Source organism: Equus quagga, chromosome 3 (assembly GCF_021613505.1).
Source record: "Equus quagga isolate Etosha38 chromosome 3, UCLA_HA_Equagga_1.0, whole genome shotgun sequence".
Lineage (NCBI taxonomy): Eukaryota > Metazoa > Chordata > Mammalia > Perissodactyla > Equidae > Equus > Equus quagga.
In genome coordinates, this window is record NC_060269.1 from 90,621,400 (window position 1) to 90,645,026 (window position 23,627).

General features: G+C 42.2%; 2 protein-coding genes across 5 annotated transcripts in view; one reads left to right on the top strand and one right to left on the bottom strand.

Moving 5' to 3' along the window:
- The window catches only part of TMEM150C (transmembrane protein 150C), an 86,086-nt gene extending 81,518 nt beyond the window's left edge, over positions 1-4,568 (top strand). For all 4 annotated transcript variants that reach the window (XM_046655573.1, XM_046655571.1, XM_046655570.1 and 1 more), the window contains one exon: positions 1,586-4,568. In XM_046655573.1, the coding sequence (XP_046511529.1) occupies positions 1,586-1,794 (209 nt within the window). In that variant the 3' untranslated portion in view covers positions 1,795-4,568. The remainder of the gene's footprint in view (positions 1-1,585) is intronic.
- Positions 4,569-17,616: 13,048 nt separating this feature from the next.
- ENOPH1 (enolase-phosphatase 1) overlaps positions 17,617-23,627 on the bottom strand; it is a 32,100-nt gene continuing 26,089 nt past the window's right edge. Inside the window, exon 6 of the mRNA XM_046656174.1 lies at positions 17,617-18,742. Within this exon, the coding sequence (XP_046512130.1) occupies positions 18,603-18,742 (140 nt within the window). The 3' untranslated portion in view covers positions 17,617-18,602. The remainder of the gene's footprint in view (positions 18,743-23,627) is intronic.

Here is a 23,627-nt window from a genome sequence, read left to right on the forward strand (position 1 = left end):
GGTTATTCTAAGCACTTTAAATGTATCAACTCCTTTAATTCTTACTTAACGACTAAGAATAGGGAAACGCAGAGGTTAATTTACCGAAGATCACACGCAGTAGGTGGTGATCTTAGTTTAAACTCAGGCTCAGGTTTTGCACGCTTAACCACTGTGCCATCCCTCCTTTGAGAAAGTGGCTTTAAAATATGAAAACAGTTAGCTTTCAGAGACATTCTCTGGTAAGCGGAGTATTTGAAGTCTTTTATTTCTTCTTCCCTTGCAAACTGCCATTCAATCATTTTACTGGTTTTCTGAAGTTCTACAGTCACATTAGATAGAAAACATTTAAGGACTTGAAATTTAAGCTGAAAAACTTGCTATTGCTAGCAACCTGATAGAATATTTGATGAGTAAAAAGATCAGAACTCTGCCAGTATGAGATTTGGACATTTATCCCTTCTCCATTAAGTGATAAGTTAATATTGCTTTGGCAATATTTTGAACCCTCCGTCAGAAGAGTATTGTAGACTCTAAATTATTCTGAGTTATGAGCTTATACCAAACAGTTCTGATCCATGTGTTTTCTGAAAACTTGGAACCATCTCTTGGTTCCCGGGTGAATGGATCCAACCCTAGTCAGGGGAGCAGAATTTGGCTGAAGTAGTTTCACATACTCTTTTGCTCTCTGAAAGTTTCCCAAGATTTTAGGCTTAAGTTTAGAATTAATTTTAAGGAAGCATTTCTGATTTTTCTAAATAAATGTATTTAGTTCTCTTGGCCTTTCACTGAAGCGTGCTATGAGCCCTCTCCTTCCCCATCTGCATATATACGAATGTGCGTATGTGTATGTATGTATGGGGGGGTGTGTGTACCCCATATACGTTCAGGCATAGGAGTCTCATCTGTTTATTGTTTCTTTAATTGCATATTTTCATTGGGGCACAAGTTTAAGTGTTACACCAGGAATGAAACTAGCCTATACAGTGTTGTCTGAAAGACAATAGTAAAAATTGGACAGAAGAGGAAGAGGGGTCTCTTAGACATTATCAGTAGCGTGGAGACAGATGCAGCTTAGATGGAGGTAGTTAGTGATTTTGTCTGTTCAAAATTATTTCTGCAGATATAATGATGACGGAGTGCATGGTCCTTTGCAGTGATTTTTTAAAAGATTATTTTTCTGGCCAACTAATTACTTCGGAATTGTAATCCTTTTGCTAATCTCACAGTTTATTAAGAAGCCATGGAGTGTGGTGGTTGAATGCGTAGCCTGGGAGTCAGAGGGCTTGTGTTTGAATCTCAGCTCCACCAGTTTATACCTGTGTTACCCGTTTGGCCTCAGTTTCCCTATTTTTAAATGAACTGATGATGATAATAGGATGTTCTGAGGAATAAGTTAGATATTCCGTGAAAGCACCTAAAAGCATGCTTGGCACAAAGAGCTCAGTAATGTTATCTCACATTATTCAGGTCGATGTTTGTGTTCAGCAGCTCCGTCAAGCTAAAGGGGGACAGCCAGACTTTTCCTGTAAGCTGTCTCTGCCCTGAAAAGAGCCCAGTTCTGATGTGGCTGATGGGAGTACTTTCCTTGACTGCTTCCTCCCAGACTTCATCCTCATGTCCCAAGGCATCCACATGTATGCAGCCAGGGTCCAGTGGGGCCTGGTCATGTGCTTCCTGTCTTACTTTGGCACCTTTGCTGTGGAATTCCGGCATTACCGTTACGAGATTGTCTGTTCTGAATACCAAGAGAATTTCCTAAGCTTCTCAGAAAGCCTGTCTGAAGCTTCTGAATATCAAACCGACCAGGTGTAACTCGTCAGTTTTTCCTTGCTGGTGAGGCAGGTGTGACAGTGTGGGAGGGACCAGGAGGACACACTCATAGGACTTGACACATAACCTCATGACACATTTTACACACACACACAGACACACACGTTCATGGCCACATTTGCCAAACGAGCTTTTCAGGGTGAGTTATTTCTTTAGTGAAAAAGCACAAGCCCTTATGTGTCAAAATACATGCTGTTACACGGAAAATATATGCACGACAGAGCAAGAAGCTTGTGCATGAACACCTCTCTTCCCCTCTCTCTCCAAGTTCCCCCTGCTCTTCTCATTCTCTCCACACATTTCAGACATCGTGATCGCCCTACCATGGAGTGGGGCAGGCTAAATGCAACATGGGAATAATGCCAACTCCCGAAGTTGCCTTCAGATCCAAAGGGCTTGGAACCAGCTCATGAGGAAGTTCTGAATCTGGCACTACAACTCTTGAATGGAAACTGTGTAGAGAAGTGATCCTGTGTAACCTGTGGAAAGGCATGGGATCGAGGATAGGACTTTCCCACAAAAACTCCCTTCATCATTGTTCAGTGGTTGGCTGCACGCATTCAATGAAAAGATTATGCAACAAACTGTGAGCGTGAAGCCCACCACCGTGATTTGGATTTTACTGTGACTGAGAAATATTTCCAAATGTGAATATTTGTAGGGACATTGTCTGCCGGGAATGGAACAAGATGGCGGCAGCAAGGATGCGGTTTCGTTTTTGCTTCCATAGTATGCTATGTACAGTTTTTGTTTTATATTTCAGAGTTTGCCTTCTTTTTTTTCTTTAAGTAGCTACTATGAGCCTCTCAAAAAGGCCTCCTGGACAAAGAAGATGTGGGCCAAATGCAAGAGCTGAGCTTGTTTTGAGTTCGACCATGATAAAAGGAAAGAAAAGGTCACTTGCAGGCTTAATTTGCTGCTTTTATGTTTGAAGCTAAGAAAATGTTCACAGAAAAGCACAAAGAAATATGTGTGGAGGTAATAAAAAGAGCTCCTGCTGGACATTTATAAAAGATAGGAGTTTTAGAGCATCTTGTTGGAAGTCCAAATCAGAGGAGAGTTTCTTAAAATGTATCTATAGCTCAAATTTGGTATTTGGGGGGTGGGGCGGGTTAAGGGCTTTTCCTACTTGGAATTTGTAGAAGCCAATTAAAATATTACCCTCCCTCCCAAAAAAACTGGCGCAGCTGGTCCCCTGCTGCCCAACACGTGGTTCCCACCTGCTGAGTGTTCAGAACTCAAACTGTAGGCCTGGGCTTTTGAGGCTGTGCTTCACAAAGAAGAGCAGACTTCTGAATTCGAAATGTGCTAGAGTGGGCCAAGTTGACGGACTCTCCATGAGTGCACTTTGTTTCAAGAAACCCCCAGATTTACTTCCTAGAGGCCTGGGATTTCATGGAATATAATGTGAAAAACACTTTTTTAATTCAAACGCTGAGTTTCTTGAGGAGGGAGTCAATGACTTTTCATCTCTATACTGATCCCCACCCCCTAGCGCAGTGCCTGGCACAACATTAGGTGCTCAACAGCTGTCAATGGAATAAAATTACCGGTCATTTAGGGTAGGAAAAAGGAGTGTCGGAGACTCAAAGATGAGTCAGGGAGAATAGAAGACGGCTGTTTCGTGGACAGGAGTGGAAGAAATCATGAATAGGGGTCAGATGGCGAGTGAGAATGCCTATAAACGTGAGTAAAATGCGAGGAAAAGAATCAGGCAGAAGACATTCTCCTATTAAAAAGGCATCTTACTGTAAATAGTCCAAGGTGACATTTATTATTTTTGAATACTGCTTTTGGTTTTTTTTTTCATTTTTACATTTTAAAAATTTTATCAGAGAACAAAGATTTATGAAGCTTCCTTTTACTCTACACAATCCAAATTAAACAGCTTTTGGTGATGCACTGTACACTTTCTTAAGAGAATATCTAATAGCACATTTTAGCAGAATCAAGCAATGACTGGCATTATTCATTGGGATCTGACCACTAAATAAAATTCTTTTATGGAGAATTCTGGTTCCTTTGTTTTTTACCCTAACATTTCTTCCCTAATACTGAAGAATGTATAAAACTCAATCAGACATTAGGTTATAAAGGAACACCTCAGTGTCACACTGGCAGCATATTTCCAGGGTGTTTTCCAACATGAACAACCAATTTTCTGATTCTCTGGACACCAACTGGGTGCCTGTAGTTCAGTTCTGACACTAACTACCCAGAGTTATCATCAGACCCCGCAGGTTTAAGGGCTCAGTCCCACAAGACTGCCCTCACTCATTTCAGATGCCATGCCAGGTCACCCACACCTGTGACCAACTTAGCTATAAAACTGGGGGTTCCCATTACTCCCTTCCCTTTTAGGTTTGATAATTTGGTAGAATGGCTCACAGAACTCAAGAAAACACTTTACCTCCATTCGCCTGCTTATCATAAACGATATAATTCGAGATCAGCCAAATGGAAGAGGTGCTTAGGGCAAGGAAGGGGAGGGATGCAGAGGCATGCCATCCTCCCAGGGTTCAATGTGTCCACCAAGCCAGAAGCTCTCTGAATCTCACTGTTCAAGAGGTTATAGAGCTCCATCTCCAGCACCCTCTTGACCCCATTCCTGGAGGTCAGTGGGTCAGGAGGTCTCATCACTTCATCTTTTTGGTGACCAGCTCCATCCTGAGGCTGTCTAGGGGGCCCACCCTAAGTGATCTCATTAGCATAAACTCAGGGGCTCATTATGAATAACAAGACACTCCTATCACTCAGGAAATTCCAAGAGTTTTAGCAGCTCTGTGGCTGGAACCCAGCACAAAGACCAAATATATTTTTGTATTATACTACACACATAAAGATCAAGATTACAGAACCTGCTGGGAGTTTTCTAGGAGGCCAAGACCTGGGAATCTGCATTTGGGATGTGCATCCTGGGAGGATTCAATGCCGATGGCTCAGAGAACAAAATCTGAAATACACTGAACTACATCTTTTGGTAGTCCAGCTAAATCTCTTGAAAACAAAGTTGCCCTCCTGGTTAAGAGAGACATATTTTAGAAGCAATGTTAACATTTTAAAGGATCGATAGTTTTGATTAAGTGAACTGACAGTGTTTTATTACCTGTGTTATTTATTGGGTTTTCTTTGCCCCTGCTATGGGAATGTCAATGAAAATAACCCATAACCAATCTATAAATGAAAATTTGGGTGAGATTATTCTGAACCAAAATGTGAGGACCACGGCCTGGGGCCTTTCTTCCCGAAGGAAGAAAGGGCAGCAAAGAAGTGGGGTGTACAGAGTGGTTATATACCCCCAAAGAGGGTGTTTCACATAGGATTGAAATGTCCCTTTTACAATAGTCACAAGACTGCTCTGTCGGCACAGCGATTGATGGATACAGCAGGTAGGTCTGCTCTTGGTGGACACAGCAGGGTGGCAGGTCTGTTGTCTTTTCTTGAGCTGGGTGGTCAAAGGTGAGCTGGGTGATCAAAAGTGAGCACAGCAATCCGTTCCTAGCCTAAGGAAAGATGCTTATCCTTAAGGAAATGCCAATGTGGGGGGAAGTTGCACCTTTATCTTAAGGGCATTTGTTCTTGCTATAGTAAATGTTTAAAGCAGATATACAATGCATGCTCAATGGCCATGTCAGGCCCTTTTGGAAAAACAAAGTCAGGCCCAATTAGGTTCACACTAAATGGCTTCCTCATATACTCCAATATATCCTATTGCTTGCTATTTCTGTTTGTCATGAAAGTCAAACTTTCGAATCTTGAAATTTATAATCTACTGGTTACAATGGAGACTGGACCACCACTGTTTATTTTGTTTTTGTCCTTAGGCATTGTGTCAGTCAGGAGAGGTTGGGTTTTACTATCCCAAAGTAAAACTAATAAAACAAAAGTTCATTTCTCATATTAGACATCTATCCAGGTTGAGGAAGGGGGCTCTGCTCATTGCTATGAGTCAGACTCTGGCTGAGAGAGGCTTCACCTCAACACGTTGTAGGGAAGGAAGACATTTTCCTCTACCCTTCTAGGTTGTTCTGGCTCATCTAAGAAATTGACATGAGACAGAATAACAGGAGAAAAATCAAAGTTCATTAACATGCACACATGGGAGAAACCCAAGAAAACTGAGTAACGCATCAAAATGGCTGAAATCACCACCTTAAATACCATCTTCAGGTAAAGACAAGAGAGGATGCTAGGGGTAGTGGTTTGGGACTGCAAAAAGGAGGAAGGCAATTCACGTGGAGATGGAAGAGCAAATGTTTGGTAAACAAATGTTTGCCATGTTATGTAGGGACAATGGGACATGGGGAGGACTTTGATCAAATGGGCTAGGTTCCTCCCTGTCTACCACACCTAGTTCATATTATACTGTAGTTATCTACGGTGATAGCTCCTTCCTGAACAGGGCTTCTATCTTAAATTCTTTTAGGCAGTTAGGGGGAAGGTCAAAATTTCTTCCCGAGTCTTTTGTTCTTAAAAATAACCAGCCCAGGGCCGGCCTGGTGGTGCAGTGGTTAAGTTCACACATTCTGCTTCTCGGTGGCCCAGGGTTCGCCAGTTCAGATCCCGGGTGCAGACATGGCACTGCTCGGCAAAAGCCATGTTGTGGTAGGCGTCCCACATATAAAGTAGAGGAAGATGGACATGGATGTGAGCTCAGGGCCAGTCTTCCTCAGCAAAAAGAGGCAGGTTGGCAGTAGTTAGCTCAGGGCTAATCTTCGTCAATAAATAAATAAATAAATAATAAATTAAAAAAATAACCAGCCCCAAATAATCCTTTAGCCAAAGAGACACATTTTGGGATGGCAAGTTCTGCTCCCCTACACATGCTTCCACAATTGCTGACAGCCAAAAAAATGTGGCAGACTGCTCACTGGTTCCTAAAACTCCTGCTAGGAAGTGACAAATATCACTTAGCTTACATTTCATTGGCCAGAGCAAATCACAAGGCCCTATCTGAGTGTGGCACTCCTATCATGTGCCCAGAATGGGAGAAACATTTGTGAACCGCCTAGTGACTACCACAGGATTCACAGTAAGTTTTTAAGACTTCATTAGTCATTGTCATTCCTTTGAAATGGGAATTCCAAAGAACTGGTAAAGAACCCATCACCATACAAAAATAAGAGAAAAGGGGCCATCTATGGGATGGGGATAGAGCACCAAATTACAAGTGCGAAGAACCATCTAAATAATAGTTGAATGAGACATATGCAATTCCACTGAGCCTAAAGACTCTCGGCCACATCTAAAATGTGCTATGTCCCCCAAAGCAGTGGGAAGCAACAGTTTGGTGGAAGAGGAGGAGTCCACGTATGAAATAAGTTGATTTTCCCAATCCTCAGCTCCATATCAGTTCGGATTCCCCATTAACCCTCCTCAAAGTGAGGGTTCTGAGAAACAGCAAATATCCAAACCTGAAGTCCAGAGAAGGGAGGATGGGTGAGGAGGCTAGGTTCCTCAATGGAAAAGCAAAGATCTTTCCATCAGCATAAAATATGCTTTCGTTTCCCCTATCTTTAAAAAAAAACAAAGTCCATATTTGCTGTCTCCAGTCCTTCTCGAATCCACTCTAATCACACACTTGCTCCTACCACTTCCCTAGATCCTTTACTCAAGTTCTCCGAAGACCTTGTAACGTTATATACAGTGCTTAGTTCTTTTAATACCTTATCTAGACCCATACGCAACACTGCACAAATTGATCAGCACCTCTCCACCTCCTTGCTGAAAACACCTTCTTCACTTGGCTTCCAGAACCTCATGCCCTCTTTCTTTGCCTCCTGCCTCACTGTCCAGTCCTCAGTCTCCTTTGCTGGGCCCTCTTCTCCCTGACATCCTAACATCGGAGTGTCCCATGGCTCAGCCCTTGGAACTCTTCCTTCCTATCTGCACTCTCGGTGGCCTCATCCAGTCTTCTAGTTTTAAATATCGCCATATGCCGACATCTCTCAACGTCTCCAGCTCAGACCTCCATCTTAAATGCCACACCTGCAGATTGAACTATCTCTGTGACATCTCACTTGAAGGGCAGCTCAAGTTTAACATGTCCTGATCTTATCCCTTTAAATTCATTCCTACTGGAGTCTTCCCATTTAAGGACAACTCATCATTCAGTTGCTCAAACTGAAACTTTGAAGTAATCCTGTCTCTTCTTTCTCTCACACCCCAAATCTGTCAGCAAATCCAGTCTGCTCTACCTTCAAATTACACTAAAATTCATCCACTGCTGCCATCTGGTCCAAGCCACTTCCATCTCTCCTTAACTTTTATAATAGCCTACAAGAAGTGGTCTCTCTGCTTCCATCATTTGCTCCCTTCAGATTGTCTTCAACACAGCAGTCAAAATGATCTTGTTAAAAGCTAAATTAGGGACCAGCTTGGTGGTGCAGTGGTTAAGTTTGCATGTTCTGCTTCTCGGCGGCCTGGGGTTCGCTGGTTCGGATCCCAGGTGCGGACATGTCACCACTTGGTAAAAGCCATGCTGTGGTAGGTGTCCCACAGATAAAGTAGAGGAAGATGGGCATGGATGTTAGCTCAGGGCCCGTCTTCCTCAGCAAAAAAAAAAAAACAAAAAAGAGGAGGATTGGCAGTAGTTTGCTCAGGGCTAATCTTCCTCAAAAGAATAAAAGCTAAATTAGGGGCTGGCCCCGTGGCTGAGTGGTAAGTTCATGCACTCTGCTTCAGCAGCCCGGGGTTTCACCAGTTCGGATCCTGGATGCAGACATGGCACCGCTCATTAGGCCATGTTGAGGTGGTGTCCCACATGCCACAACTAGAAGGATCCACAACTAGAATATACAACTATGTACTGGGGGGATTTGGGGAGAAAAAAAAAAGATTGGCAACAGTTGTTAGCTCAGGTGCCAATCTTTAAAAAAAAAAAGCTAAATTAGATCATTCACATTCCTCTGCTTAAAACCCTCCAATGGTTTCTCTTATACTCCAATTAAAAACTCCAATCACTGAAATGCCCTACAAGGCCCAACAAGACCTGCCTCTCCATCTTTCATTCTCTTTTCCAGTCCCTCCAACAGTCAGGTGTGCTCTGACCTCAGGGCCTTTGCACTTGCTGAGACCGCTGCCCTGGACAATCTTCCTCCAGATGTTTAAATCTCTCACCTTCCTCATCTACTCAGATATTACCTTTTTGCTGAGGCCTCCCTGAACCTCTCAAATCCAGTGCCCCACCCTCCAGTCCACCCCAGCACTATTGCTCTTTCCAGCTGTATTTTGCTTTATAGCATTTTTAAAACATGATCCTTTGAGTAAAATTCTACCGTGCATAATGCTAACACATTTTACTTTACTTATTTTGTATCTCTCCACCCCTAAAATGCAAGCTCCATGAAGACAGGGGTTTTTGTCTGCCATGTACCCAGCACTGAGAACAGTGCCTGGCACGGAGTTAAGTGATTGATAAATATTTTAAAAATAAATGAATGACTGGTGGCCCCCAACCCCTGACTTTTTAAAGATTTAGTCTCTTAAACACGAGCTGTTCAGTGTTCAAGGCTTTTAGGAAACAATGGCAATGTGGTGGGATTTCAGAGGATGCCACTGTCCTCCTGCTTCTCATAGCAAACAGCTTTGTTTCTTATGGAGGACGTTCTAGATTATAAAAAGGGTTATTTCTTATGATGTCCGCAGGAACTAGTACACATTAAATGCCCAAGTTCTGGGTAGGACCTGAAATAATCCTTCTGCAAACTCTGTGTCAGGACCTGATTCCCTCTCATGTAGCTTCAAAAATAAAATGGGGGCTAACTGGGTCCTTACCTGACGAAAATTGCATGAATGTCATGTTTTTAAGACAAGAAGCTGAACTGACCCTGTAGGTCATACTGAGATTTTTTACTTTAACTCATCAAAAACTCGGCCTACAACTGCTGTTGGGGTCAGGATAAAGAACAGGATGTAAGCTGAATGAATATTTCTGTAGCAAGCAGAACTAAGGGATTTATTTAACAGGCAATATTAGAATAACATCTAATACCACTAGATTTTTGTAAACCGAATTTAGATTTGTAGCCAGGGAGAGTTAAGAGAAATGAGAGGAAAGGGCTTTGACTAAACACAGGAACAAAGTCGATTCAGGGATTAGCGGTACTCCAGAGATGAGTCCGTGACACGCTTTTTGCTTTGCCTGGCAGGAGACAGCTTCCTCCAAACACAGTGGACTTCCAGAGCATCTCTATAAACACAACCAGGACTTGCCCTTGAAGCTTTAAGGACTACCTTTTTCTAGTACAAAACCTGAAAGCACTATGCCTCTTATTTGTAGTCTTTTTCTACTCCATTGCATTTTATTCTGTAGGTAATAATGGACTCTGGGAGTTTCAAGCACAGGCTGTTAAGAATGGGAAGAAAAGAACCAATTTGTGAGGCATTATGAAAAAGACAAAGGGTGTCATCTGTTGCCTATGTAAGGAGGGTGAAGGGGAAAGAAAAATCAAAGACATTCTGAGGTTTCAAGCCTGCATGACTGGGAAGATGGAGACACTTGCAAAATCTAGGAAGATAAGAGCTGCCACTGGGTGGAGGGAGGGAGAGGGAATCATGAGACAATCTGGATGCTCCTGACTGCACACTCCAGCTCAGGCCCTTTAAAAGGCTAGCTGTGCTGAGAGGGATGAAAAAGTCTGTCCCCTGCTTGGTAGCATTTGATTCACTTGGTGACTGTTCAATTTACCGTGGCTGCCCAACAAATTACCACAAAATGTAGTGGCATAAAACAACTATTTATTATGCTTACAGATTCTGTGGGTCAGGAATTCAGACAGGGCACAGCAGCCACAGCTTCTTTCTGCTCCATGGTGTCTGACGTCTCAGCTGGAAGACTTGCGGGCTGGAGGCTGGAAGCACCCGAAGGCTACTTTATTCCTATCCTGGAGATTGAGGCTGGCCATCAGCTTGGGGCCTGAGTTCCTCTTCACACGGGCCCCTCCACCTGGGCTAAGTTGAGCTCCCTCACAGCACGGTAGCTGGCTTCCTCAGAGCAAGCGTTCAACCCCCAGCCCCTGAAACAGGGATACAGAAGCTTATCCTTTCCATAAGATAGCCTGGAAAGTCACAAAGCATCACCTCAGTTGTCCTCCCGGTTGTAGCAGTCATAAGCTCCCACCCAGATTCAAGAGGAAAGATCACAGGCCCCCACTCTCGGTGGGAGGAGGGTCAAAGTCACAGTGTAAAGAGAGCACAAGGTGACATCAGTGAAAACAGAGGAATAAGCAACACCAAAAGTCCGTCCCTCCAAAAAACAACAAATAGACTGGCAAAAGCTGTCAGAATCAACTTTTCAGAATTCTGGAAACTAAGTAAAAGCGTGCAGCAACCAGGGGAATGCTAAACCAAGAAAAACAGCTGAATCTCAGTAAAAACAGAATTTTGTGGTGTTTTAACTTACCTTGGTCCATCCCTGCTCCCCAGCTTGGTGGTGGCCTTGAAAATAACAGGTAAGGACACCACAGGGAGCAGAACAACGGACCGCATTCGTGAAGGACTGTGGTTGGGTGAGTCGTGTATCAGTCGGCTCAGGCTGCTGTAACAAAATACCACAGACTGGGGGGTTTAAACAACAGAAGTTTATTTTCCCACAGTTCTGGAAGCTGGGAAGTCCAGGTTCAAGGTTCCGACCGATTTGCTTTCTGGTGAGGGCTCTCTGATGTCTCTTCCTTCTAAGGACATTAATCCCATCGGATTAGAGCCCCACTGTCATGACTTCATTTGACCTTAGGTACCTCCTGAGGCCCTGTCTCCAAACGTAGTCACACTGGAGGTTGGGGCTTCAACGTATGAACTTGAGAGGGAGAGGCTGGGGGTGGGGGAAACAGTTCAGTCCCTAAGAACCTGTCTGGTAGCTCTCTGGAGGACTGGTTCAAAGGGTTTACCTTTACGTTGCCTAACTAAGAATCCTGCCACTGCTGAGGCAGCCAGCCAGAGGCATGTGTCAAAAACATTTAAAGACGAATGTATTAGTCACAGCTAACTGAAGCAATAAATAACAGTTGGGGCAAACAATAGACTAACCGAAAAGCCTGAGAGGAAAGAATGGAGAATGAGATGCTTTGGTAAACAACGGCTTTGAAATGCTCTGACATATTCCTGGAGTTATGGGTTCAACTGTGTCTCTTCAAAAGGACATGCTGAAGTCCTAACCCTTAGTACCTCAGAAGGAGACCTTATTCGGAAACAGAACCATTGCAGATACAATCAATTAAGTTGAGGTCATGCTGGAGCAGGACAGGCCCTTAATCCAATACTACTGGTGTGCTTATGAGAAGACAGCCATTTGAGGACACAAATACACAGGGAGAATGCCATGTGCAGGTGGGCACAGAGATTGGAATAATGCCTCTACTAGCCAAGGAATGCTACGGATTGTCAGCTGTCACCAGGATTGAAGCTACGAAGGATGGAACAGATTCCCTTTCAGTGACTCCAGAGAAATCAACTCTGCCAACACCTTGATTTCAGACTTCTGGCATTCAGAACTGTGAGAGAATCAATTTCTGTTGCTTTAAGTCACCCAATTTGTGGTACCTCGCAGCCCTAAGAAACTAATACAATATGTAAATATTTTTACAAACTATAAATGTATTTGTTGTCTGTAATTCCTTGTTTTCCCATCTGATGTAAAAGACAACTGCATAAAGCAATAATTATAAATCCATGTTGATGGGCACACGTGTATAAAGATGTAATTTGTGACAACAACATAAAGCAGGGGGAGAACAGAGTTATATCGAAGCAAAGTTTGTACCCTATTAAAACTAAGGTAGTATTAATTAGAACTAGACTCTTATAAATTAAGATGTTAATTAAAATCCCCAGAGAAACCACTAGGAAAATGACTCAAGAATATATCGTAAAAGAAGCAACCAAAGAATTAAAATGGTATACTAGAAAATATCTATTTAACACAAAAGAAGGCAGTAATGTAAGACTGAGGATCAAAAACGATATAAGAAATATAGAAGTCAGTTTTGAAGTACATAATACAGTATTGTTGACTATATTCACTATGCTGTGCATGAGATCTCCAGAACTTACTCATCTTCTAGTTGCATGTTAGTACCCAATAGCAAAATGACAGAAGTAAGTCCTGATCAGTAACTACATTTAATGTAATGGATTAAAATCTTCAGTTAAAAGGCAGAGACTGGCAGGACAGATTTAAAAACATAATCCACTATATACTGTCTATACAAGACAGATTTTAGGTTCAAAGACAAAAAAAAAGTTGAAAATAAAAGGATGGAAATGATATGCCATCTAAGTAATAACCAGAAGAGGGCTGGAGTGGATACACTGGTATCAGACAAAACAGACTTTCAGACAAAAAAGGACATTCACTGTAATGTCAACGGTGAATCCATCAAGAAGACACAACAATTATAAACACATACAGATCTACAACAGGGCACCCAAATAAATGAAGGAAAAGTTCAACAATAATAGATGGAGAATTCAATACTCCACATTCAATAATGGATAAAACAACTAGACAGAAGATCAACAAGGAAATCGAAGACAACACTACAAACCAACTGGACCTAGAAACATCTATAGAACACTCCATCCAACAACAGAACACACATTCTTCTCCAGCGCACAAAGAACGTTCTCCAGGATTTAGGCCATAAAGCAAGTCTTGATAAATTTTAAAAGATGAAAATCATACAAAATACGTTCTCCAAGTACAACGGAATGAAATTATAAATCAATAACAGAAGGAAATTTTAAAAATTCACAAATATGTGGAAACTAAACAACACGCTCTTAAACAACTAATGGGTGAAAAAAACAATCACAAGGCAAATTAGAAGATACTTTGAGATGAATGAAAACACAAACACAAGATACCAAAACCTATGGGATGCAGTCAAAGCAGTGCTCAGAGGGAAACTCAGAGCTATAACTGACTACATTAAAAAAACGAAAGGGGCCGGCCCCATGGCCAAGCAGTTAAGTTTGCATGCTCCGCTTCAGCAGCCCAGGGTTTTATCATTTCAGATCCTGAGCACGGACCTAGAACCACTCGTCAAGCCATGCTGAGGTGGCGTCCCATGTAGCAGAACTAGAAGGACCTACAACTAGGATATACAACTATGTACTGGGGGTCTTTGGGGAGAAAAGGAGAAAAAAAAGGGGAAGGAAACAATGAAGATTAGAGTGGAGATAAATAAAATAGAGAATAAAAAAAAACAAAAACAAAAGTCGGTTATTTGAAAAATCAAGAAAATTGACAAACTTTTAGTTAGACCTCATATTCTCTGCTCAGTTCAAACTAATCTTACTTTTGTTCCCACCACTCCACTGGGCTGCGCTTGTCCAATCCAAGGGTCTCTGCTATTCTCAACTTACTTGAATTCTTATCACCACTTGACACATTTGAGCTTCCTTCTTCATTTGGTTCTCATGCCACTCTCCAGGTTTTCCTCCCTTGAGGCCCATCCTTTTCCATCTCTTTTGCTGGCTTCTCTTCTTAGATTGATCTCTAATGTTGGAGCCTAAGGGGTCTGTCTAGGCTCTCTATCAACACTCTTCTTATGTGACCATATTCCAGACCTTTTAATAGCATCTCTAGGCCAATGAACTCCCAAATCTGATCTCCAGCCAGGAGATCAGAACGGAACTTTAGACTTAAATCCAACTGCTTTTTGGTCATGTCTACACTGGCATTTCACACTCTACATGCTACATCAGTGGCACCACTGTTTTCCCAGAGCTATCCAATTGCTCAAGCTAAAAATCTAGGAGTTACCTTTCCAAATTCAATCAATACATAAGTGCTATTGTTGTCACTCCTAAAACATATTTTGAATGCATCTACTTCTATATATTTCCATTATTGCCACCTAAGCCAAGCCACCACCATCCTTTATCTTCATTATTCCAATAGCTTTCTATCTTAGATCTAATAGATTGGCTCTCTCAAGCACCATTTTATCCACTAATTAGAGAAGCTGGAAACCTAAAAAGATGTCCCAAACACCCTTATATGTAGAGTTCTGGGTTGGAATTAGACACTGCCAAATAAATGCACTAGCACAAAGTTTGTAAAGAGAAGCAAGACAGAGGCAATCTTCCCACTGGTGTGGCTGTTGGTAAGCAAGGTCACAAAGTGCAAGTGTTTGGAGGAAGTTGTAATGGTTGGACTCCTTATTCCATCCATGAAGTCTGGCCAGCTTCATGGATGTGAGTAGCAGTGTCAGTGGTAGCAGGCTCCCTGAACTCTAGATTACAACTACTGTGGGTGATCTTCAACTCCATGGTCCAGAGGTAGTTCCCCTGACTGCTCCTCCTCCAGTCTTTCCCATTGATTTCTTCACGGAATGCTCTTCCTTCTACTTTCTTACCTATTTAGTCTTTCATACTGTTCAGATTAGGTGTCACCTTCTTAGCACCTCCCTGTGAAAAGCCACTCTATCCTATTCTCTCTGCATAGCACTTACTGGTATCTAACTTTTTGTTGTTGTTTATTTATTGGCTGCCTCCTTCAAAAAATGTATCCACCATGAGAGCAGGGAGGGACTCTGTCCTCTTATAATAGATCCAGAGCAGACTGTAGATGCTTAATAAATATTTGAATGAATAACTTGGGTTAAACCTGCAAGCAGAGTGAATTCTACTTCTGTTAGATACAGTTACTCCAATGTGTTAGCAAAAATTGCAAATAATTCTTAAATATTAGATTGAAGATAATAGCATTTTGCCATCTGGGCATGGGTAGTAGGAATAACAAATTCTTTTCATTTACCTATTTCATCACATGTTACATTCATCTTTGTACTCTGATGGGAATTTTAAAAACCTGAAAACAAGTCCTTTTTAACAATGTGGCTGGAAAAACTGGCCATCCAAAAATCGCTGATTTTTTTTTAATGCGACTTAGGGGACAAGGCGGGGAGAAAATTAGCGGGCGGATTTCATTCAGAATTATTGCCACTTTTTCCAAATTACTCTGACTCTTGCAATATCACGCTATTGGCTCTTAAGTATAAATGAACTATACTCATTTCTCTTAATGCTACCTCTTAGCTCCATCTGCTGTTATCTGTTGGCCTCACACTTGATAAGGTCTCTGGAGAAACAGCACCATCTGCTGGCAAAGGCTGCTGTGCACCTGTCTTGGCAATAGGCCAGTGGCCAATTCTAAACTGGGAGATCAGTTAGACTTCGCAACTAAGGCCAGCCTTCCAAAGTGCCAAGCAGGAAGCCCTGGTACTCCAGGAGTGCTGATAAGATGAGAGAACCCCCTTTGCCTGAGGCTCCTCTTCTAAGAAACTAACTTGAGTTGTGACCCAAGATTAGACATCAGTGCCACTGTGGGAAGGAGAAGAACTGATAAGAGGGCTTTGTCCCCTGTATTCTTTACAAATAAGATGCTGAGAAAATTTAGTGCCCTTATTGTCTTTTTGGAAATTTCAGAGGTGAGCTCCTTCCTCCTTCCCTTGCTAAGGACCATGAATTTATCTAGATTCACCTCGTCGCTCCCTACTCACTTTCTAGGCAGTTTTCCTCCCTCATGACCAGTCTACTTTGTATCTGAAGTTTCTAAGATCTAAGCTGAAAAATCAAAGATCCTTCTCTATCACATTAACTATGAATGAGTTTCTTAGGATCTAAGAAATAGTCCACTCACTCACCTTTTTCTCTTCCTTTCACATCCTACTTTCACAAAATGAATCTGATACTGCAACTTTCTCTTAATTTTTGTATCTATCTCCATCCTCAACTACTCAATTAACTATAGTTTTTCTGGTACCCTTTTTACCAAATTCATATGTCAAATCTAACCCCGAAGGTGATGTACTTGGAGGTGGGGCCCTGGGAGGCCTTTGACAGAGTCCTCATGAATGGGCTGAGTGTCCTTATAAAAGAGGCCCAAGAAAGCTCCTCTGCCCCTTCTGCTATGTGAGGTTAGAGAGAAAACTGTGGTCTGTGGGGGAACAGGCCCTCACCAGACAATGAATTTGCCAGCACCTTGATCTTGGACTTCCCACCCTCCAGAACTGTGAGAAATAAAATTTTGTTGCTTAGAAGCCCCCCAGTCTCTTAGTATTTTGTTACAGCAGCCTGAACGGACTGAGACGCTTCTCCACCTCACATCTCTGCTGACTAGATACTGAGCACCCTCTTTTCCTTAAATTCTTTTCTAAACTAGACCCTGGTGCATAACCTTCTCTCATTGCTTCCTTACTTTTCCAATTATTCCTTTACTATCTTAAGTGACATCTTTTTCTGTTGTCTTCTCATGAGCTTTTTCAGAAATTGTATGAAGTCCAGCCTTTTATTACCATTTGCAGCTTTGCTATTATTTACAAATTACTCCTATTTCTAAGATTCACTTAAATTCATTTCCCTTTTACTACTCTTCTATATTTTCATAATCCTTAGATTTCTTAATTAGCTATTAGAAGATAAAAATTATCAACATAAAATCTTTTATATTCCTTGTCCTCTCATACTTGCAAGGCTAATTCCTTTTCCTTATTCAAAACATTTCCAAAATTATTCCTCCAAGATTTACTGCAGTTTTTCTTGATTAATTAGGAGAATAATTGCCTCCTTCAATAAATATCCTATCTTCTATAACTCAAATATAAGATTCTCAAAAATCTAAGAAACCCCATTTATTTCCTGAATGCTTACCATCCAAATGAAATAATAACCAATGAGGTTAGCTATATATGCACACATAACTCAAATAACAGTCAATGAGTTTCTAGTGGTATTCCATTAAAACACATGCACACCCATACCCCACACATACACAATTAAGGCAAAAACTAAAATAAAATTCTCATTTTTCAATCTCTCTTTACTTTCTCTTTTGCTTATGGCACTATGTGGTATAGTTTAGGGACCTACATAAAACTGAGTGAAGAAGAAAATGTTTTTATTAATCACAACATGAAATTGACATGACATCCCATCAGAACTGAACCAGGATAAATAATGCTATTATAAAATTTACATTTCTCACATCTATTTCAGAGGAAAATATTACACATTAGGGCTCTTCTAGGTTTTATGGAGTGATTTCAGTAAACCTTTCTTTAATAGTAAATAGCAATTAACATATATTCTCAAACTGTGCTAAGTAGTTAGAAAGGTGACTATAAAATCTATAATGACAACAACTGGCAGGATTAGGACAGTTTTGTTAAACATTAAGAACCACATTTCTATTTTAGCTGTTGCATCAATGCACCATTTTCATTGGTAAGGCAACTGCTTGCTGTGAGTGCCACGATGATTAGCAAGTTTCTTAAGTGACACTTTATTAATCAAGACTCAAATGAGTTTCCTTTCCCAATTTTGCTCTCTTTTGGAGCAGAAACAAACAGCTTTGTCTTTTGTATATAGGGAGGATGATTATTAAGAATAAGTTTTTAGAATACTTCCAGTTTTTAAAACAACAAGGCTTCTGAATAACTTCTCAAACCTACCTTTCCATTTTTGTGCACAACTTGATAAACATAACACATTTGATCTGTATTGTAGCAATTTCTTCTATCCAGTATATTTTGCCCTCAATAAAGGTTAAAGTTGTGGTTTCAAACAATGTCTACATATAAAGCATCTTTAAATAAGGAACAGATTTTTTTTCCACTTAATCGCCTGTGAAAGGTAATTTGAACATACACATATATATGCTTGCATACATACGTGTGTCTATCTATGTATTTCTTTAAGTAAGTTACTTTCACCATTAGAATAAAACTAGACTACAGGGACAACTCTGTGGAGACAGTCTGGTCTTCCTCTGAGGTCCTTTGAAGCGCCTAGGGTGAGGCAGGCAGGTCCAGTTCGCTGAAGGAGGTGATGAGGCTGTAGTAGGTCTTCTCATCATCCGTTAAGCCCGCGTTACCAGGTCTCACCACCACGGCTACGTGCACATCCGCTTCCTCCGCAGCACTGGCCTCTGTGAAAATCAAAATATGGGTCAGAAATGTCAAAACATCATGTCTGAGATTTGCTTCAAAGTAATCGGGGCTGTGGGAATATAAGAAAGAAGCCTGGCCCTGATTTGATAATTGTTGAAGCTGGAAGATGGGCACATGGGGGTCTGACTGCATCATTCTTTCTTTCACATAATTTTTAACCTAAAAATAAAAATTTTAAAAATATATAACTGTACCTGACAGACTAGAATGGCAGTGTGTCCGAGATTTTTGAGCTTTTATCAGGTGCTTATGAGTGCAGAAATCAGAGCCACGTTCTGTGCATAATCTCCCTCCGCACCCTCCCATCAGTCCTACAGAAACCTGAGTTGTCCCCAAACAGCAGGCTGTCAGTAGGAACACCACTTAAGCAGATGTGGGACAAACAGTATTCTATGATCTAATCAGACCAAAATACCTGCTCCCACATCTGGAGCTCAAATGGCTCATACCCGCTGGCTGGGCTGCCCATCTTCTTTGCCTGGCAAATTCCTACTCTTTGATTTTCAGCTCAAATATCTTATCTTCCAGAACCACCACCATCTGTACTGGAGCAGCCTGTGTGCTCCTTTAACACCTTGTATCTAGCTCTATCATGACAATATGAATTGGCACATTATTACCTGTTGCCTCTCTCCTCATTAGACTGAGTGCCTCAAGATAGATGACTGCATGGTGGGTAGAAGTAAAAACAGGACTAGTAAAATGAAACTAGGTAACCCAGGTATTGCAGGGGATATCTCTAATACACCTTGGGTTACATTCCTCTCTCCATTTTGTTTCCATGTGAAAGATAACAGCTAACATCTTATATTAACTTAGCATCTACTATGTGCCAGGTACTATTCTAGGAACAGGGATATGTGAAGAAAACAAGGTTCCTGCCTTCATGGAGCTCCCATTCTCACCTAAACCTTCACAACAACCCTGACATGGTTAGTATTACTATCCCTGTTCTATGGATATGGAAACTGAGAGCTAGCAAGTGGTTTGAAGCTAGCTAAAGTCTGACATTGTGAATCTGACTCTAATGTCTGTGCTCTGGAACAACGGTCAGCAAATTATGTCAACAACAACAGCCTGCCACCTGCTTTTGTAAATAAAGTTTTAGAGGAACACAGTCATGCCCATTCATTTGTGCATTATCTATATAGCTGCTTTTCCACTACCAGGACAGAGCTGAATGGTTGTGACAGACTGTAGGACCTGCAAAGCCTAAAATATTTACTATCTGACCCTTTACAGAACATGTTTGCCAACCCCTGCTCTACAGCACTCCTACCCCAAATGTGGTCTGTGGCTCAGCATTGTGGGAATCACACTGCACTGTTGTTAAAAATGTAGCATCTCAGGTCCCCAGTGTGGAACTACTGAATTAGTATCTGCAATGTAACAAATCACTCCTCTGCACAGAGGGTGAGTTTTGATCAGAAGTTTCAAGGAAAGAAAATTGCTAAGAGAGGAGGCATTCTAGGCAGACATAAAATATACACGTAAATATTGGAAGAAAGGAGCAAGTCTGTGTGGGAGATAGGACACAGGTCAGAGAGACGGAGCACACTTGGACAGAGAAAGCAGAACGTGAAGATGGGGCCGGCCTCGTGGCCGAGTGGCTAAGTTCACGTGCTCCTCTTCGGTGACCCAGGGTTTCGCCAGTTCAGATCCTAGGCACAGACATGGCACTGCTCATCAGGCCATGCTGAAGTGGTGTCCCACATGCCACAACTAGAAGGACCCACAACTAAAATGTACAACTATGTACTGGGGGGATTTGGGGGAAAAAAAAGATTGGCAACAGTTGTTAGCTCAGGTGCCAATCTTTAAAAAAAACAAAAACTGGTGAAGAATCTGAAATATGTTCTATGGAATTTAGATTTGGTGTAATAAAAAACCTCAGCAGTTTCTCAACCTTTTGGAAAACAGTCGCAGCATCTGAATGGATTAATTAAAGGGCAGCGGTACACAGGCAGGTAAGAAAGTCCAGAGAGAGCCAATGTCTCTGCCTCTATCCACCTCCACCAGTGTCTGTCTTCTGCTCTTCCTGTGAGAAGGCTGTCACCTTCCTAGAGCAGAGTGCTGACCACTGCCCCCTGTGTGTGGAATCCCTCCTGAGGCCAGCTCTGCAGATGATGTTCTACTCACCCCCAGTTCCTAGCCTGACTGCCACAAGCAAAGCTTTCCTCCTGACTAGCAGCCCAGCATCTCCACCACGCTGAGCCATCATGATCCACGTGGGACTCAACACTAGCCAGTGGCTGTTCCACATTCAGCCTCTTACCTAGATCTCCAGGGGGCAAAGTGTGGTCCCTAAGCATCTACTTGTTCTTTGGTATAATATTGAGACACTTAACTCATACTTGACTTAAAACCCGGGACCTCTTTCCTGTCCTCCAGGGGGAAAAAGGCTTTCAGTTCTCTCTTTCATACTTGGGTATTATTTGGAATATGAACTTAGTCTTCCATTCTGCCTTGGTGATGGAAGTCTGGACACGTGGTACCAACACACAGGATCAGAGATAACAGAAAAGAGCAAGGCAAGCAGCCAGCTGCCTAGCCCCATCCCAGTTACAGATGAGCCCAGTTCTGGCCCTGCTGCCTAACCACGCATTGGATTGGCAGAAGACAAGGGGCAGGAATAAAACCTCCTTGTGGAGGACTCAAACAGCAAATTTCATTTTAGGGCCAACTCGGAGATTATCTCTATTCTCTAAAATTAAGAATAGTTTCTGGTATACGGCCTAAGGAAATGGCTTAAGTGAAAAGAGAAAGACTTGAAATTATAGATGTACTATGATGGCAGCTAGAAAAAAAATGTGGCTAGAGACAAGAATAAGAAGCTCTAAGTGGTCTTAGGGCAGGGGTTATAATGTAACCAAAAAGTAGGGGATAGAGTGAAGGTCTGGGGATCATAATACACTCAATCCCAGAATGCTCAGGGCAGGCAGACCTTGTGGGGAGCTCCAGCCACAAAGCAGATCTCTAATTCTAAGCCTGAAGAAACTTACCATCCAAAGTGCTAGGGAAATTAAATAGAGGGCTAACCAAGGATTTTCATCTCCAAGTGCCCCTTTTGATGATTAAATGGAAAAGCAAAGAATGATTGAAGAAAAGCAATTCACAGATTAAACCAGTTAGACTCAACTCAGCTGAGCAAGGCCTATCTCCTTTCCATAGGAGCAAAACAAAGCAAAAGATCTTCAAATTATCATTCCTCACAGAAACTGCTGGCACTGCCCCCAACCTATGCTGTCAGTAAAGCAACCTCCCCAGCCCAGCACTCGAAGCCCCCCAAAGCCATTCAAGGAAGACGGGATATCGTAGCTTTGAATCAGTCAAAGGTTTCTATACAGAAATATGACAGGCAAATATCTACAGTACATTTAGTTCAAAGTAGAAGCCAGGCGAAATGGTGGTTGTTGAGGCTAACGCTCGTTGATGGTACATTCATGTGGCCTGGCTACCTAGTTACACAATGAACCCTGAAGCAGCATGTCCGTGAGTCTGACTCTCTACTTCAGTGCAATCAGACACATAAACGTACAGTTTCCAGGATATACAAAAATGAGACAACAGTTTGTAGAAACCCTTGGCCTATGAAGCTGACAGGAGATGCAGGACAGAGGGTCACCTCCCCTAAATCTGCTGAGTTTTCAAAACTCAAGACAAGAAATGGCAGCATTCTGGTACCATCTACCTACATCAAAAATTCCAATCTAGATCCACCAAGGCCTGAAATGTAACAGAGACAGAAACAATTACTGGATGTCCACTGCATGTCAGGTAAAATGAAGCCTGTTCTACCTCTCTTTCTCTGGAAAACATTATAACTTCCTAAAGGCATTAGATGATCTGTGCCGGTTAAGATTTTCTTAAAAAACTGCTGAACTGCTTAGCAAATTAGTGCTTGCTTATATACCTATAACTTATGCCTGACACAACAGGCCAAAAGCTCAAGGGTCAGCAGCCAAGAAAGAATATAGCTCACACACACCACCTCCAATAGGATGCCTTTGTCAGCAGCCTAGACTTGCCGTGGGCCCTACCTCTGAAAGTCCTTGTGAGTAGGGGTGGCTCCAGTTCTGGGACAACAGACATAAGGTCTAGAGAGAGGAATATTGCCCAGGGGCCCAGGAGTCAGGTGGAGTCTACCAGGCAAGAGAGCACTCCTCTGCCCCCTCTTTTCCCTAAGGCCCTTCCCTTCCCCAGCCTGCCAGCACAGACACGGTATGTCAGAGCGGCTACACAGTACACAAAGGCCTGTTCTGGAGGTAATCAGAGCGGCTACGCAGTACACAAAGGCCTGTTCTGGAGGTAAACAGAAACTTACAATCCAAGATGAGGGGAAGAAACACAAATATGTAAAACTGCCCTCAAATACAAGTGCAATTATAACACACCAAAAGTAGACTCCCTGGGAGATGCATAAACTAAGGAGAATGACCACGCAATCAAAAGCTGGAGCCGGGAGGGGGGGCGGGGGAGGAGTCTGGAAGAGCCTCATCAACCAGGGGCTTTCAGGTAAGAACCACAGAGACCACCTTCCCCCAGCACCCTCTACCTCCTCGCTTGTTGCTCCTTGCTTCCTCACCCACTACCACTTCTTCCTGTAACTCTCTAGAGCACTCACATTCTTACACAGACGCTGGAGTGAGAGTTTTACATTTGGTCAAAACTACTATTGAAATCACCTAAATTGCCAATAGAGTATAGTATATACTGTTTTGTGCATTCAGTCCTTAAATAATAACGCATATGCAAACGTATCGTATATAATAAAGAGGGCCATGCTGGGCAAAAAAGATGTCTATCTCAGGGGCTGGCCCCGTGGCTGAATGGTTAAGTTCGCGCACTCCGCTGCAGGCGGCC